Source organism: Eucalyptus grandis, chromosome 1 (genome assembly GCF_016545825.1).
Source record: "Eucalyptus grandis isolate ANBG69807.140 chromosome 1, ASM1654582v1, whole genome shotgun sequence".
Lineage (NCBI taxonomy): Eukaryota > Viridiplantae > Streptophyta > Magnoliopsida > Myrtales > Myrtaceae > Eucalyptus > Eucalyptus grandis.
The window spans coordinates 13095587-13114480 of NC_052612.1; the positions used below are offsets into that span (position 1 = coordinate 13095587).

Consider the following 18894-nt stretch of genomic DNA (forward strand, 5'->3'; position numbering starts at 1 on the left):
TTTGCCTCACCACCGCAGCCACCAATGACTAGCCCGAGCATCGCCATCCACCACCGAGTATTAGTTTGCCGTCCACACTGCTACTCCCCTGCTCTATGCCCCCACTCAAATCCATCCCTATTTTTTGCTAGTTTTGCCTCTCCAACAACAATCTCTGTGATATATTATATATTGGGATGTGAGTCATAATCTCAATTTGGGAGTTTTTATAGTTTGAGCTTGTATTTTATTAATAATATGGGTTTAAGCCCATGAATAGCTATTGGGTATATATAGGTCCCCTTTGGTTTGGTTTTGAGAAAATGTTCTTGGAAAAATGCAAACATCTTTGGGTAAAAGGTGTTTTCCAAAATGTAAATAGTGTTTGGTGAATTGTAATTTTAAAGTGCATTGAAAAACAACTTTGGTTTAAATGCCGTTCAATAAAAATTACATTTATACAGGACTTTTAATAATTTTTTGTTAAAAAGAGTTTTTACATTTTTTTTTTTTAAGTTTAGCCATCGACGGCTCGCGATCGAATCCGGCCGCTGAATGGCCTCACCTGAGCCGTGTGACCTCAAGCAACCCCTAAGCAACAATTGTCGGCACGCGTGACCCCTTGACCGGCAATATAAGATAAATCTTGTGTTTCATTTCTTTTCCTCACTTTTACTCTTCTTCTTTTTTTTTTGTAATTGTGCGTCAATCCTTACACCATAGCTCATTACTACTCATGTTCTTTCTCCTTGTTTAGCTCGTGAAAATGGTCATTTGTATCATTTATAAATAAATAAAAATGATGAAAAATATTTGTATTATCAATAAATGATGATATAAGATGAATCCAAAGTTGCTTCTCTCCCGCTCTCGTGCCCCCACTCAAATACATCCCTATTTTTTGCCACTTTTTCCTCTCTAATAACAATTTCCATACTATATGATATATTGGGGATGTGATTGATACTCCCAATTAACAAGAAGGCATAGAGGAGTTTGGGGGCTTTTATAATTTGAGCTCACATTTTATTAGTAATTTAGGCTTAAGCCCATGAATAGTTACTGGGCATATATAATTTCTTTTCTTGTTATTGAAAGTTGTAACGTAGAGATGCAATGTGCTAATTATAATAGAGTTATTTGTTGAACATTCTCCTAGTTTAGGAGCGATCTAGGATAAATTTTGCATTTCAATTTCTCTTTCTCGCTTTTAATTTATTTTCTTGTGATTGTGCTTCAAATTTCAACGCGATAGCCCATCACTGCTCATGCTCTCTCTCTCTCTCTCTCTCTCTCTCTCTCTCTCTCTCTCTCCAGCTCATAAATCGTCTCCGGCGTTATTGTTTAGGTCCTTGGAACAATTATATTTCTAATAAGGATTATTGTTTCCCTCTCTCTTTTTTTAGCTTGTGAACCCTCTATGGCGTTATCGTTTAGGTCATTGGACAATTATATTTCTAAGAAGGATTGCGGTTTATGAAGCAAAATGCTCAAGGCCTTGTAGTAAAATTAAGAATGATTGAGTTAGAAATATTTGTCAAATCAAATTTCAATTATTGAATCGGGACATAAAATGAGTTAATTTTCGTGTTACATGCTATAATCTATTCATTTGTACAAACATACGCAATCGTAGATACAAGTTAAGCGGATTGAAATATATTGTTAGATGCTCATCATCAAGTTATCACACTATTTATCAGCCCGTCCAATGATCCAACAAATCTCCACTACTTGCAAAAGAGAAGTAAAACTGTGCGCATGAGCCACTACTAGGGTGAGCATGGTCCGGAGTTGGGCTTGGCCCACCCCCTAACCCTAAGACTAACTCGATAAGGACGATCCTTAATTTTGGGACTGGGACCCACCTTATGAAGCTTGAACCGAGAACCAAAACCGACTCAATAGGTTCAGTCCGGTTCCAAGATTAACTCGGGACCAATCGATAATTTTTTATTTCATTTTTTATACTCCTTAAACAAGCGATTGAGGACTAGATTGATCTAATGGGTTCGGTCCGATTTCAAGGTCAACCTAGGATCAACCAATAATTTTTTATTTCATTTTTTGTACTGCTTAAAATGGTAACCGAGGACCGGACCGACCTAATGATTCGATGACTAGCGAGATCGGGCCCTAAGAAATGCAAGGCAAAGTGAGGGTCGAGTGGGATAAGCGTCAAACGAGTAAGTATCATGTCAAGTGGGGAGCAACAAGTCAAGCGAGTATCGAGCGACGAGTGACACCTAGTGACCCAACGCAGTTGTGCGAGTGTCAAGTGGCGAAATGGAGTGTTTATTTCTTTCAATTTTGGCAAATAGAAGACTAAGAGAACAAATAAGACATAAAAGAACAAGTACTAAGGAAGATACCGTAAGAAACTATTTATGTCATTTTCAGATGTCATAAGGACTCCTCACAAAAACATTTTTCACCTTCGTAAATTATGACTATTGGCCGTAAAAAGGATATTAAAATCTAAGTTATTAAAGAACAATGTAAAATTACTTGAACGTATACTAAAAACTGTTTAATATTGTAAATGCCGTTTATTTTAAGGTTTTCTATATAAAAAAATTATAAATAATATTTAAATATAATATATAATCGGGGTTGCTTCGGGTTGAACCGACTCGAACTCCTAAGACAAAACCAACCCGCACACACCGGTTCAGGAATTATGTAAGATGACCCAATTTCTTTGAGAACCAGACATGGCCAGCAGGGTTAGGCTACCTCAAGATCCCAATGTTCATCCCAAGTCTCTACTAACGGAAAAAGAAAATCTGATTTTGTTGTGAAAATGATTAATTATATCACTTATTAAAAAATGGATAAAATAAATATATGTATTGTCAGTAAATTATGATGCGAAATCATTTGAAATCATGTCCTATCCAGGTCTACATCTGTCTGTTCGATATCATAACCAAGAAAGAGCCAAGCCTGAGTATAAAAGCTTGACAGAGAGACGGAGAGAGGGAGAGAGGGAAGGAGAGAGAGCCATAAGCTGAAGGTTTTCAGTTTTCAGATTCATCATCAACCGATGAAGCCAATGAATTTCTGCCCTGCTTCTTCCATCTTCCTCCTTCTTCGTGCTCCAGCTGCCATCTCCAGCGAGTCGTCATCCCATTCCATCCTCCATCTCCCTTTCTCGTCTCCCCGTCGTCGGAGGTTTTCCTCGACCCCTAACCCTAATTTACACGACCCCAACCAGGTCTTGAGTTACGTGAGGACAAATCGCAGAGCTGATGGTGGTGGTGGTGTGTTTACGAGTGTCGGTGATGCCCTGTGTTGCTTCGGTAAAATGATAAAGGCGAGCCCTTTGCCTTCCTCCAGGGATTTCAGTCTACTGCCGGGTGCTATGGTGAGGATGAAACACTACTCGACTGCCATCCGGTTGATTGAGCAGCTGCCTTCTTTGGGGATCGAGGGTGATGTTGCCTTGCTCAATATTTTGATAAATTGCTTCTGCCGGTTAAGGCGGGTTGATTTGGGTTTGTCTATTCTGGGCAGAATCTTCAAGCTTGGGTTTCCCATCACTGTGGTGACGTCGAGCACCCTGATTGACGGTCTCTTTATTCAGGGCAAAACTGATCAAGCCTTGAGGTTCCTCGATGATATGGGACGAAATGGCCCCGAACCTAGTGAGACCACATATGCGATAATCGCCAAGGGGTTATGCAGGACGGGTAACACCAGATTGGCGATCGAATTGCTGAGGGACTGGGAAGAGAGAAGCTGCAGCATCGATTCCTTCACATACGGCATAATAATAGATAGTCTTTGCAAGAAGGGATTCATCACAGAGGCGTTGAGACTCCACAGCATTATGAGCAAGAAAGGCGTCGAACCAAATGTCGTTACTTATAACACCTTGATCCACGGTCTGTGCAATGTAAGCCAGATGGAAGATGCTCTCATATTGTTGAAAGAGATGATGAGCGGAGGCATCCAACCCGACATATTCACTTATAGCGCCTTGGTTCATCACTTGTGCAAGCTAGGCCAATGGAAAGATGCCACGGTTTTGATGGAGAAGATGATGGAGGCAGGAATTGAACCGGATGTCGTTACTTATACCTCTGTCATTCAAGGAGTGTGCAATTCCGGCCAATTGAAAGAGGCCCAAAGACTGCTGAGTCATATGGTGCAAAGCAGAGTCATGCCCAATGTTCAAACCTTCACTGTTCTGGTGGATGCACATTGTAAAGAGGGAAAGCTTGTAGAGGCAGAGGCCATAATCAACCGGATGATTCAATTAGGTAAAATGCCTAATAGCGTCACTTATAATACATTGATGAATGGTTATTGTTTGCAAAATAGGATGGATGATGCTATGGCAGTCCTTAATTTGATGGCTGAGAGAGGCTGCTCACCTAATGTTGTTTGTTATAACACGTTGATTAATGGGTACTGCAAAGGGAAAAGAGTTGACAAATCAAAAATACTGTTCCAAGAAATGCTTGAAAGGGGCTTGAATCCTGATGTCATCACATACAACACTCTCATAAATGGATATTGCCAGGTTGGGAAACTTGAAGCTGCAGGGGAGCTAATTAATGAGATGCAATCTCACAATGTCTTGCTAGATCGTTATACCTTGAGTGCTTTCCTGGATGGCTTGTGTAAAACACGACAGATTGACAAGGCCATGACATTGCTTCGAAAGATGGAAGGTTCCAAATTCGTCCCAGACATTGTGACTTACAATATTATAATGAATGGCATGTGTAATGCCGGAAAGCTCGACGATGCTAAGGGGCTGTTTGATTGTTTGCGTGCTCGAGGTTTGCAACCTGACGTGTGGACATGTAACATTCTCATGCATGGGTTGTGCAAAGGAGGACATATAGAGGAAGCATATCAGCTCCTAAAGGAGATGGAAGGAAATGGATGCTTTCCAGATGGGGTCAGTTATAACACAATAATCCAAGGACTACTAAGAAATAACAAAAATACTAGAGCCGTGCAACTTGTCGGTGAAATGGTTGAAAGGGGTTTTTCTGCAGATGTAGCAACAATGGAGTTGTGGGTCAAATATCTCGTGACAGATGGAACTTCCTTTTCAAGTAGAACTCTCCATTGTCTCTGAGATCTGTCCACTTTTTCATCTGAAATGTGATGCAGAGTAAATCAGATTACCGCCAAGTTTTCTTCCAGTTGTCATCTCACTGAGTCTCATGTCCCATTAATGAAGTTGTTTTAAATCTGGAAGACAGTTCACTATATCGAACCCGCCAAGATGGCAAATGTTTGGACGGGTGGAAGGTGGATTTTGATCCTCTTATATCTAGGTTCGGTACAAAGTCTCTGTATTTAACTGGTATGTATACTGCCTGTTAGTGCTTCCGGTGCCTAATGTTTTTCAAACAGGTTAAATTTTTACAAATGATCAAGCGGTCTGAGGATGATATTGTATTAAAAAGATGTTAATAGCATTAACTTTACTATGTCATAAAGTATATTATGTCATAAATCCTGATTGCCTATTGTGCATGTGCTTTGAGAGAGAGAGAGAGAGAGAGAGAGAGAGATTCTAGTTTTCTGATCCTTTCAATGTCCTATTTACCATAGATACTTCGAAGAAGACGCATACCTTGAAGTGGATGGTATTTGAATCGGTAGTGGAGAATGTTTGGGTCAAGCTTTGTTCTCAGATTATCACCACAGATCAATTACATAGTTGGTTTATATGCTCTGCTTCTTACATGCAAATAACAGCGAAGTTTGAGGGACGGCTTGCTGACTAAGGAACATGGCTGCAAGCGTATGAAAGCTGCTTGAAGTATCTTCTTCTTTGCACTGCGAGGGATTTTCTGAAAAGCTTCTGATGATGGGTGAACATGAACGTCATTGACAAACATTCCCAATGCTAGACGTCTTGAGAACAACAATCAACTTCATCGCAGTCAGGCCCAGATGATGTAAATTCCATTGTCTTTTCCACTGCAGCAATTGAATTACTTTGCCGATCAATAGGGTTGGCCCTCAATGGAGGTACATTCCTTGGCATTTTTATCTGTTTTGATTACTCACTCGGGAACACATTTTTCTGTTTGCTTTTTAAGTTTCTCACTTACAATGGGGGGACTTGCCTGGACCATCTGCCTCTCGTCATGCCCTCTGCTCTTTGTTTGCTGACCCAATCGTAGTATCGTGCAAGCATTTTGGAGACCAGTCTTTGAATTTACCATATATGTTGAACTTGCCCCAGTTTTCCATAAGGATCGCTACCCAAAATCATTAAGGAGGTTGAGAACATACTTACAGTCCATTTTGAGAACATACTTACAGCTCATCCTCGTGGCGTCTATCTCGTATGCTGTAAGTATGTTCTCAACCTCCTTAATGATTTTGGGTAGTGATCCTATGCAAAAACTGGGGCAAGTTCAACATATATGGTAAATTCACTAGCGGTTTTAGCAAAGGCCGTGGGCCATTTCTGTTAGCCATTAGGTAGCGTTTCCTTCTATTCATTTAGGCTTCTGGTTTTGCACTATCTTGCACTATCTTTGCACGTCCTCTTTACTTGCGTGTCTCCAACTGCCGTCTCTAGAATACTCTCTGTCAAGTATCATGGAACAAACCCAATGATGTGGGTGTAGCTTAAATGCACAATGGAAAGTTTGATTTTTCATAATAGTCGTTAGCTTTTAGCTACTTGCTTAGGTCTTCTCGTCATTTAAAATAATAAAAGACAATTTGAAAACTTTAAAATAACAGAGAAAGTATAGGAAACACATATGATATCATTTCCCACAATAAACATGACAACATGTATAGTAGAAACAACCACGCACAACAGTAATCAGGATACATGACTAAAGAATTTACTCTTCAACAAACTTAAGCAATGCATGTCCCGGGGTTTTTACCATTCGAACAAGGTTCTCTGTGTTTGGCACCAAACTATGTAACCGTTGAATGAGTAGTTTTCATACCTCGTCCTACAATGTTCAAGCTTCACTTGAGTGCCAAGACTATTCGAACATATCACCAGTATTTGGGATTTAATGGAGCCCATGCATATGCCACAATCGCTATAAGAAAGTGCTTGGCTACAAGTTGCGTGACCATAGGCGGCTGCTGCAGCATAAGGAGATGTGGTGGAGTAGTCATGGTCCGCGTCACTAGGTGTTGTGGTCACCATGTCCTTGAGAACGTAAGCCATGCCGTTTGCATAAGGATTGTCACTTGAAGTAGGACCCGGTATTGCAAGCCCAATTAACTATACCGGTGCGTGGGGCACCTTTGACAGCATTGTGGGGCACCTTTTGACAGCATTGAACATCAAGAGGGACAACATTAGCATAATTGCAACTCTTGATGGAGTATCCATAATGTGATAGACCTTAATTTTTTTTTTCAACCCTGCTTTGTACTTTGAGAGGCCCTAGTCCTAACTATATATAGCACAACGCAATTTGATATTTTGCTGTTCTTCCATGGTACCAATACATAAAAATCTTAAAAGCGTCTAGCTGTTTGTTATTAGAATGAAAACAAGGCAAATGCAATTTGACCTGTTTAAGTAATTCAAAATATTTCTTTAGTTTGCAATTTGTCCTTTTTCTTTGGCTAACGTCTTGTTTCTACTACTTGGACAACAGTTGCTACAATTGTACAATTTGAACACACAAATTTGTCTCCCTTTCACGAATCATCGGTAATCCTAATTTTTCATTTTTTGGAATTAATGAGGGTTTTATCACGCTTCACTTGTCTCTCAATGTTCATTTGTATGTCGTTTATGTTGCTTGTCCTTTTTCATCTTGTGCTCTCATTTATGTCTCGTCTATTTCTCCGGAGTCATCTTTCGTTTACTTCAATAACTCTAGACAACTTAATCAAAGGAGATTCTTGATTCCTTTGCTCATTTGTTGAATCCTTGTTTCTGTTTTTTTTTTTTTTACATCCTATGTTGCATAACATTTGGACTATTCAATTTTTAGCTTGACTACTACTCCCAAATTTACGTAAATAGTTGCATTCACTTGCATCATATGAGATCAATCATCGGTGCTCACGAAATACATGAGATATCTAAAGAAATAGCCAAAGATTTATTCGAAGGATCATGTTATCGATTATCTCAATGAATACTTGGCAAACATGCTCGCCAGAAATTTTCTTATCTTCAATGCATCAATAGGTATTCCTCGGAAATTGGCAAACATGCTCTGTTCCATTCTGGAAGCTAGAAAGCTCAGATTTTTCCTTGAAGCCTTTCTGCCTGTGTCGCTTTCTTTCGTGGATAATTATTGAAGTTTGCTTCCTTAATTAATAAAAAATCGTAGCTTCATATCATTTTGTGATCAAGTAATTTCATCGCTCCTTTTTCTTTCCTTTGTTTTAGTGATTCACAAAATTGAGATGTATCCATGTTTTTCGAACGTAAATCACTAAGAATTTGAATTATCAGAGTCTTCTTTTAATGATTTGTGATGGCATCGCTGTTGTTGTAATACTAATTTTAGAGGAGAAAACATTTCAATGCGCGCAAGTTGCTTGTTGAAATGCCCCCATGAAGTCGCAAGATGTATTCGAGAAGGAGGTTGACTATATCTCCTGACTCAAAGGTTCATCATGTGCTCAAATCACAATAAGAATTTTATATTTATTTATAGAGTCATTGTTTCTCGAAACTTGAACATTAAATCAAGAATAACGTCGCTTTTGTTTTGTTTTGTCTGCTTTGTGCATTGTAACTGCTGATGGTGGCTGACGTAAATTGCTGGAGAAATGATTGGGAGTTGATGGCCTAAGCGTTGATCTCCAGAAGCACTCATATCGACTCTTTTTTTCCCTATCCACGCTCTAAATTTCTGCAACACTTTGATTGTGAATGATATGTTGTTGGTGGTTGATTGTGAATGATATGTTGTTGGTGGCCAGCAATAGGGGCTGGCAGTGGTGGTCCGGCGACAAATGGAGGTGGTAGCCGATGAAGACTGCCGGTGGAGCAGCAAAAATTTAGTTAATCTCCAGTGAAGACCTTCAATCATCTGGAACTTCTGTATTTGGTTATGTAATCTTGGTTTGCAGTCGGAAGGAGAAACTAAGAGCGTATAGGGGAAAAAAGCAGAAATAATGCATAAAGAAATGAAGGAAAATAATGGACCGAACCCCTTTGTGTTTACGGCCTAGATTGGCAAGGCCACATATGGCCCTATGTCCGGATTGAGCAGCTTGGGGCGTGAATGATGATCATTTTGGCCAGAAATTATTTTTGGAATAGAAATAGAAATTCTTGGATAAGTTTTTGAGCAAAAATATTTGTTTAATAACAATTCAAAATTTTTGTTTTTGAAATAAAAATTCGTTTAATAACAATACAAAATTTCTCTCTCAGGTGATAGCAGACCGCATCGATGAGCGATGAGCAACGATAGTAGGGGCTAGCATGGGGGCGATGGCGGCAATGGCAGATCAACAACTACGACCGATGTGCCCATGGCTAGCAGCGAGGATGAGCAATGATAAAAATTTTATTTCTTATTTTTTTCCTAGAAATAAAATAGAGAAATGTAAAATTTTATTTATCATTTCTATTCCAAATCTATTTCTAGAGAAAATGTATTCTAGAAATAAAAAATAAAATTGTGTTATTAGATGGATTTTTATTATAAACTTATTTCTGAACAGAAAATAATTCTAGCTAGAAATAGATAGGTTATTATGCACGCCCTTGGTGCCCCTTGTTATTAGAAATAATAATTTTATACAAAATGAAAATAATAACAGAAAAAAAGTAGTTTAGAAACATCATTATAAAAATAAAAAATCATAGTAAATAGTTTGGTTGAATTTACAAGGCCATGTTATATTGTATGCTCGATTTGTATTGGGTTTTACTTAACTGCACCTTACATTTTGGCTGCTCTTTCACTACTTTCTAGATCAATTGATTGCGTTCCTTCTATTTTGCTTTGTCTAAGTCTTGATTTGCTTGTGTTTAGTTGGATGTTTAGGTTACACTTTGGGATCATAATAAACACAAACACATCGTATGGACACTTAATGATTAAGAACCTCAGGATTCATAATTTGGTAAAAGGCTGCGTTAAGTCATTTGAATAGATCCCTATATCCATCGCATGATAAATATGCTTTGTTGATCCGGGACGGCAATATCAAAGATACTTTGTTTGATCCGTCTCTTCATGTAGTTTTTTTCTTTCTGTATAGATGAAAAGAATGCCCTTTATTAACCCAACCACGGGCAGCGTGAGTTCTCTCCCCTTATCATAGAGGTCGATGGTTTGAACCATTTTGTTGCTAAAGTGTCCAAGTAGAGGATCCCCTGTTGGGGTCTTGGGCTAGCCTTCCCGAGATTTACGTCAAAATAGCGGCTTGTGGCGAGGCCCGATGGTGCCACCAGGCATTGAAAGGTCGTGTGATCCCGAAAGGTGATCTCTAGCGGTTCCTTAGTAAAAAAAAAAGAAAAAGAATGCCCTCTATTAGATGCTCGGGGAGTTGGAGAGATATGGCTTAGTTAAATTGGCTCAAAAATTCTGTTGACGGTGTCAAAAATGCAGGTCCATCAATCCCCCAACCTGAGATGGATTACACAGGCCGCAGCCAAGGCCACGCCACGCGATGCCACCCCCTCATACCCGGCGGTGCCCCAAGCATTTAACAGTGCCCGCCGAGGTCAAAACATTGGCAAATTGACTTGACCGTACGAGTTAAAAGGTTTATGTCTCAATTCGAAGTTTTTTTCCTAAAATTTCAACCTCGTTGACTATGACAACAGTTGCGACTATGAACAAACAGACTCGCAGCTATTGCAAAGCAGTACGCTTTGCTCTCGCGTGGAAAAGGCTGAAGGCACCTACTGAAGATTCACAAGGTGAGCACTGAAATGAGAAGGGCTTGTAGACTGGTGAGGTCGAAAGGGTTCAGATCTTGTTATGTGTAGATCTCATGCCCCAGGCCCTGGCAACCCCGCTGACTGGAAATCCAATTAAATAAATAAAAAGAAATAAAATTAAACGAAAAAAAATAAAATTTAAGAAATTACAAAATTACAAAAAATTATTTACGTCCACACCAATTGTGCTATGTAGGATGTCCAATGCTAACTAAACCGCAACATTAGTGATTTCTAGATAAAATTGATCGGATGGACTATATTAGGAAAACGCCAAATAAGCGAAGTATGTGCATAGTCTAATTCTTTATAAATATTTCAATTTATAGGTTTTTTATAACTTTTTTTTTTTTATTTACTATTTTAATTTAATTTGAAGTTTAATCCAATTAGCATATAGTAGGATGGGTTTTCTAGAATATTAATAAGTTTTAACAAGACGGATTGGGTTGGTATGAGTGCCAGTTGATGGGTGGCCACTGACGTTATATTATAGTATGCTGGTCAAATATGTCAACCATTTTTGACCCAATCCAAATCCGATCCAACCCACGATTTAACGGGTCTATCGAAAAACAACGTTGTGTACAACGTTGACATTCTCTCAAGTTGAAACTTCAGTGAATTCCATTTGTCAGTATTGTCTACAAAATTTAACTCCCTTTAACTGCATCAGAATCTATGTAGTTCGACCAGTCGGGAAGCATAGGAGAAGTTGTTTTACTAAAATTAATTCTAATGCCCTATGCTGGGTTGTTTATAGTATTACTTTACCCTCCCTATTCATGGCGAGTTGGTTATTCGTTCCCACGAAATCTTCCTGATTTAAATTTGCACATTTATGACAAGTTGCACAAAAACTACTTTTTTATTTCTACCACCTACTTCTTCTTCAATTCGGTTCATTTAATATTATCGAAATTATCTGGTCATATAGGAATGAAGTTCCAATTTACCGGTCTGTCAGCTAGGAGATTCAACTGCATACATCACTATAGCGATAAACGGCAACATGAACTTCTCTTTGATTTTATGAAACTTCTCTTTCCCACAGAAGCAGAGATGTTTAGGTTCGCAATTGTCAATATGGTGTAATATATGAAACAATTATCAACGGAAAACAAAATAGATGATGTTGTACTTCATTTAGTTGAACAGAACCAGGTACAAGAACCATCACATATCCTAACAATTTGCGGTACTTAAAGCAAAACAAATGTCTAAGTTTTTATTCAGAAACAAGCTTTCACTCTCTCCATAACTGAGATAGTCATTGCTCTTTCTAATAATTGAAAAGGAAAAAAAGTCGGAAGGAAAACACTGAACCGAAAGTATTCAAGATCTCTTCTTTATTCCGAGAACGGATAATTTTCATATCTCATCCTACAGTCTTGAAGCTGCATCTGAACCCCCAAGCTCTTGCCACATTCGTTGAGTATGTTACTCTTCAAAAGCTCACGCAAGTAGCGCAATCTGTATATGAAAGCACTGTACTGCAAACAGCATGGCCATAAGCTGTTGCTTCAGCATAAGGAGAAGGGGTGTAGTAATCATAGCCAGGGTGGTTTGCTGTCATGGTTGCCATATCCTCCAGGACATATCATACGCTGTTTGCATACGGATCGCCGCTTCATAAACATTGCCGTTGCAAATCTTGTTTACTGTCGTCACGTCCGGATCTCCTCGGACAAAAGTGACACGAAAAAGAGACCGAGGAGCGTGAGCAAATTGATGAAGAAAAGCCATAGCCATGTTTATTCTTTTCCTTTCTGACCAACTCTCACTCTTCCTTTTCTCTGCATCTGAATTAAGTCGAATGTAAGACTATATATAAAGCAGCACTCGTCTTTGTTTCCTCCACTAGTTTGAATAATAGATTGTAATATCCATTAAAATGTTTTGTCGATCCTGGATGTCTGTTTCTAAAATGCTTTCTTCGATCCGTTTTTCCATGTAGTTAAGTTTTATCTGTATTGATGAAAAGAATGCCGTCTATTAGATACCTCGTGAGTAAATCTATTTCCCTACATATGACTGGAGAGATATGGCTCAGTTTCAATTGGCTGAAAATCTGTTGACGGATTACTCGCGATGCCACCACCTCGTACCTGGTCCGTCGTATCATTGGCAAATTGACTTGAACCAGATTAGTTAAAAGGCTGGGTATTAGAATTAGCGACTCCATAAACCGATTCTCCTCCTAGGCATGAATAGAGGCCCTGGTAATTCATAGGGACACGGGGTCACTTGAACTCACCTTCAAGTTCTCTCTTCTTCTCCTCTACCGTGACTTGGGCATTTAGAGTGGTTATTCTGAAGCTCTTCCCAGATGCCTATCACTCAAGTAGAATAGGTTTATGACTGAATTGCTACAAGTGTAATGAGTTCGTGAATTTTTTTGTAATTTTCTCAGTAAACTTGCCAGTGCCAAAATCAAAATGGCATGACAATAAAATCGATAATTGTGTGACCGTCCATCATTATTTGCCATTCATGTTTACAATGTTCTTTGTTGATCTCAATATTCAATTCAGATTTATCGGATCTTGTGTCATTTTCATTTGTCTCTGGCAATTCTTGTTCCTTGTCAGGGTCTTCTTTTATCTTCTTCTCAACTTCGATAAGGTTTTCATTTTTTTGTAGTCTTGAACTATGATATTTCCAGAGCTCCACTTCACGGTATGTCGTCTTTTTTCATTTAATCGTGATAACAGACTTGCTGCTTTGAAATCAATGACATGAGATATATTATGTCATAGTTATTATTTGACCGATAAACTTGAATTCAGCATTTGCAGTCACTTTTTCATTAATCGTGATAAATATTTTGACATTATCAAAAATGACAACCCGACAATATTTTTTGTAATCCAATGGCACCGACAGGAAGAGCTAACTATTTAGAAACTTACGAAACATCTTGCAAGCCCCATGGATCATTTATGTCCAAATTTGTGGCCCGTGCAAGTAACCCTCAGTAAGAGAATTTTGCACGTGATTTGTAAAATTCGAATGGATAATTACTAGTTCTTGAGCCGAAAACACTCCAACATTCCGACTAACTGCACCAACCTCGAGGGTTGCAAACGAGATTCTCTGCCATTGCCATCTATTGACCGGCAATCTGTATTTTGTGGCTTCTTCATCGGCCATAGGAGAGACCGGCCTTCATCGGCCTTTGTCAAGGGCCAGCAAGGGTTGGCAGGCACTAGGAAGCCCTCTGACGAGGGCCAACCTCACTTGGACGAGACTACCCCTTGCCAAATTTGGCGACGAGACACTGCGGCGAGGGCTAGGGAAGGCCGGTGAGGGTGTCCTCGCGCTTGCTAACCCTCGTCGACCTTTGGTGAGGTTCCCCTCGCTGGATCTAGCAAAAGGTAGCCTTGCCCAGCCCTCATTAGTCCTCGCCCCCACCGACGACCTTAGCAGGAAGAAAGGAAAAACAAAAGGAAGGAAAGGAAAGGAGAGGAAAATAGGAAAATTAATAAAAATTCAAAAAAATATTAAATAAAAATATGTATAATACCGATCGTGCCACGTAAGATGATTAGTGTCCATGTTAGCACTTTCTGGCATAAATTGGCTTAAACAAGTCAATTGGTACGAATATAAAAAGTTTTAGGATTAAATAAGTCCAATTGAAAGGTTTAGGACTGAATTGAATTAATGTAATAGATTTATGACTTTTTGAACTTTTCCTCGCTGGTGATGTGTTCCCAAAAAATTGGCTGATAACGAAATCTCCATTGAACCACCAACAATGAATTTGATGCACAAGAGGCCTTTTTCTTTTTCGTTTTTTTTTTTTTTTTTGGGTCAAGTGCATAGACAAGGGGCATAATATGAGGGGAAGACTCCATCGTTCAAGCACGAAATCTATTGTATCCGAATCAAGTGCCTGATCATCCAGTGAATCCTTTGGAGTCAATTGCTAGTCCATTATTTCCATTCATTATCGGAGGATCACAGAAATACTGAAGTAACATTTCTAGATAGTCATTAAACGATCAAGCCATTGCCTGCCTAGTTTCACTTTCATTTCTTTTGGATGTACATGAAGTTGCATGAGGCATTATTCTTACCACCTCGCAAGTTTCGACTCCACATTTACTTCGTGAACCGACAGCTACATTTAGCTACCAACGAAATGAAAGGGAAACTAGGTAGCGGTCTCTTCATATAGGAACGAGGATCGAGCGTACCAGTCTGGTAGCTAGGAGGTCTCGATTGCATATGTTGCCACATTTCCACTTTGACACGATCATAATGGCAAATGGCGCCGAGGCCTTCTCTTGACTTTTCAAACTATCCAGTTCATTGCCGCAGGGCGGAGATGGGGAAAAAGCTTACGGTTTTGCACTAGTCAATACGGTGAGCACGAAGTAATTATTAAAGGAAAGAAAAATAGATGGTGCGGTGCTTCATTTGGTTGAACAGAACCAAGTACAAGAGTCATCATATATCCTAAAAACTTGCTTTACTTGAAATAAAACAAATGTCCAAGCTTTTTATTCTGAAACAAGCTTTCCCTATCTCGACAACGGAGATATACATTGCTCATTTTGATAATTGAAAAAGGAAAAAGTTAAAAGGAAAGTGGATCAAGCATTTCGAGACCTCGTTACTCTGAGAATGGGTAATTTTCATATCTCATCTCACAGTCCTGAAGCTGCATTTGAACCCCGATGCTATTTGGGCAGTTACTGAGTATCTGACTTTTCGCAGAGCTTACGCAAGTACTCAATAATCAGTAAATGAGAGTTGATGTACCAAACAGCATGGCCATAAGCTGTTGCTTCAACATAAGTGAGACAGTAATCGTAGCCAGGGTGGTTCTCGCTGTCATGCTTGTTGATCCAAGGACATACGATACGCTGTTAGTACATAAATCACTGCTTCCATAAACGTTGCCGTTGCAAATCTTAGCAATCATGGTCGTGTCCAGCCTGCCCTGGACAAAGTTGAACACTAGAAGGAGACCAAGGAGAGTGAGTGCAAATCGACGAGCAAAAGCCATAGCCATGTTCCTTTTTTCTTTGTTACCAACTCTTTTCCCTTTACTTTTCTTGTTTCGCAGATAATTTGAGTTGAGTGTAAGACTATATATAGAGAAGCACTCATTTTGTTCATAAATCCGAAACGAATAGGTTTATTATATACATTTTATATGTTTGTCGATGGTGGATGTCCATTCTGAGATGCCTTTCTTCAATCCGTTTGCCATGGACTCTAAGACTGGACAGATATGGCTTGGTCTGAATTGGCTAAAAGATCTGTTGATAACAAAATCGAAAATCTTTTGGACGTCCATCATTTTCTGCGTCGCCGAGTATACAATGATCTCTTGCTGATCTCAATATTCAATTTGATTCATCCGACGCCCGTTTTCTGTTTGTCTCTGACAATACATGTTCCTTGCTACGTTTCCTTTTTTATTTCCTTTGCCAATGCGATGAGATTTTCATTTTTCTTCCCGTCCTGAACTGTGATATTACCACACCTCCACTTCTCAAGGTATATTATCTTTTGTTAATTTAAACAGGGATACTTTTAAGAAAAAAAAATCTTAAACCTATTATACAAATGTCAATTCAATTAAACTTTTCACTTATAAATTTAATCCCTAACCTTTATCAATTTGCAAATGTAGTATTTTTCGGCTAATTTTTCTTAAAATCATTGACGGAACACATATCTTAATGGTCCACACTAATAGATAATCTTTTTACTTTTTTAAAATTTGTCTACTTTAATAATTTATTGTATTTCTTTTTCTTTTTTCTTTTTCTTTTCTTTTTTTTCTTTTTATTCATATGTAGCTAGGTCACAAGCCTCATCAGTCAAGGTAGGCCCTTCACCCAGCAACTAGCAAGAGTCACTGGCCCACATTTTCTAGAAAAAAGGAAAAGAAAAATATTATATAAAATTATAAAAAAAAAAAACTGCATAAGAAAATTTCAACATCTATTGACCATACCACATAGGAATGCCAACATCCACATCACCGATTGCCAGCAAAATTGATCGGAAGTACCAACATTGGCAAATCGCAAAAAAGGTTTTTTAAGAATAAATTGTTTAAATTAAAAAGTTTAGGACTAGATTCATACAATAGGTTTATAAACTATTTTGGTAATTTTCTATTTAATCATGATAAATGTGTATTTGTTTTTTGAAATCAATGACATTGATACATAGTCATAGGTAGTATTTGATCGATAAACTCTTTTAAAACCTTGATGATGTGATTTTGTAATCAAATCATTGACCTTTGATTTTGGATCATCCGTTATGATAAACTTTCGATCATTTCATACCTGATGCACTTGGCCAAAGTCTAGCCTCAACAAATTGCAAACATGGCTGGCACGCTGGTGACAAGTCTCCCTCACTTACACAACGAAGTCTAGATTGAACCATGATCGGGAATGAAATTGACGTACAAAGCGGCCTAATTTGAGTGGAAGACTGTTGTTCAAATAAGAAATTTGTCGTATTTAAACCAAGCGCTTAATCAGAATCCTTTTGGAATCAACTACCAGCTTAATGTTTTCTCATCATCGGAAGTGTTGGATGGTCTTGGGTATCTTCACACCCAGCTTCTGTCTGAAAGGGCCTCACACTTATAAAGTAACCACTAACCCTTTTCCACTATGAGACAACCCTCAATCTCCTTCTAGACATTGGGTTTGGGTCGGGGTTGTACAATAACTCATAACTCTCCCGTATGACTATTGAATCCAAACTTACCAACACCCTAGGCTCTAATACCAGTATTGCGTGGTCTGAAAGATAGTTTGAGGATAAAAATTTTCTCACACTTAAAAACTGACCCCAGCTCTTTTCCAATAATTGATGTAGAATAATCTCAACAAGAAGATCACAAAAACACCTAAATAAATATTGCTAGATAGGTATTACACAATCAAGCCATTGTCTACCAAGTTTCACTTTCATTTCTTTTGGATGTTCATGTTTCAAACCACCTCACAAGTTTCAATCCCACATTTACCGTGAATCGATGGCTACATTTGGCTACCAACGAAACGAAAGTGAAAAACTAGGAACCGGTCTACCATGTAGAACTAGATCTAGTAAAACAGTCTGGTAGCTAGGAGGTCTGATTGCATACGTTGCTACATTTTCACTTTGACACCGATCATATTTAAATGGCGCCGAGACCTTCTTTTGACTTTCAAAAACTGTCCAAGGATGCATTCCTGCAGGGGTGGAAACATTTAAGGGGAGAAAAGCTTATGGTCTTGCAATAGTCAATACGGTGAACAAGAAGTAATTATTAAATGGGAAAAAATGGATGGTGTGGTACTTCATTTAGTTGAACCGAACCAAGTACAAGACTCATCAGATATCCTAAAAATTTGCCCTACTTGAAACAAAACAAATGTCTAAGCTTTTTATTAAGAAACACGCTTTCCCTATCTCCATAACATAGATAGTCATTGCTCTTTTCTTTTGTAACCGAGAACTCCGACCACGTACTCCCCCATGCTCGAACGCTTCTGGGGCTTCGGGCCCTATATCTCGGTAGAGATTATGATGTGGACATCGAGTCATATCGAGAGGAGGTGCTATGGACCCATTATCTGTTCCTTACTGGTGCCTGACATTTCGAGCTAAAAACACCAGGCAAGTCGTTGGCGCCATGGTTCGTGGATCTGGCGTGAAGATGACCTTGGATCAAACTTGAAGAATCTTGAAATCTTGGTGAATTTAATTATCTTGTCCAAACAATTGGACCAAGTCAATTTATATATTCTTGTTTGCCATCATTCTAAAATAGGAATATTTTAAAATATAACGCACAGATTTTTAGGTTGGTTTTTGCTTGTGAGACCGGGTGTATAATTTGCAGGGTGGTTCGCCATCACGGTCACTAGATCCTCAAGGACATATGGTACGCCATTCGCAGAGGGTTCGCTTTCCATGTTCTTTGAAATTGACCAAATCTTGTTTTGCTGGGTCTGTCGAACACCGACAAATCGAAATGCAGAAGCAAACCTTTTCGAGTGATGCCTATA

The 18894-nt window shown here is 38.8% G+C and overlaps 1 protein-coding gene across 3 annotated transcripts; it reads left to right on the forward strand.

The window, feature by feature from the left end:
• The first annotated feature begins 2942 nt into the window (after window positions 1-2942).
• LOC120288269 (pentatricopeptide repeat-containing protein At3g22470, mitochondrial-like) lies at window positions 2943-9051 on the forward strand. Of its 3 annotated transcripts, XM_039301959.1 has the most exons (3): window positions 2943-5305; window positions 5557-5979; window positions 8878-9051. In XM_039301959.1, the coding sequence occupies exon 1, from the start codon at window positions 3026-3028 to the stop codon at window positions 5072-5074; it is 2049 nt and encodes a 682-aa protein (XP_039157893.1). In that variant the 5' UTR covers window positions 2943-3025; the 3' UTR covers window positions 5075-5305; window positions 5557-5979; window positions 8878-9051. The 3 variants fall into 3 exon arrangements, with proteins under 3 accessions (XP_039157893.1, XP_039157885.1, XP_039157886.1); XM_039301951.1 differs by lacking the exon at window positions 8878-9051 and having other exon boundaries at window positions 5557-6188; XM_039301952.1 differs by lacking the exon at window positions 8878-9051 and having other exon boundaries at window positions 5704-6188.
• The last annotated feature ends 9843 nt before the right edge of the window (window positions 9052-18894 follow it).

Excerpts from the sequence above, each read along its gene's own strand:
- LOC120288269 (XM_039301959.1), top strand. The coding sequence starts at position 3,026 with ATGAAGCCAATGAATTTCTGCCCTGCTTCTTCCATCTTCCTCCTTCTT.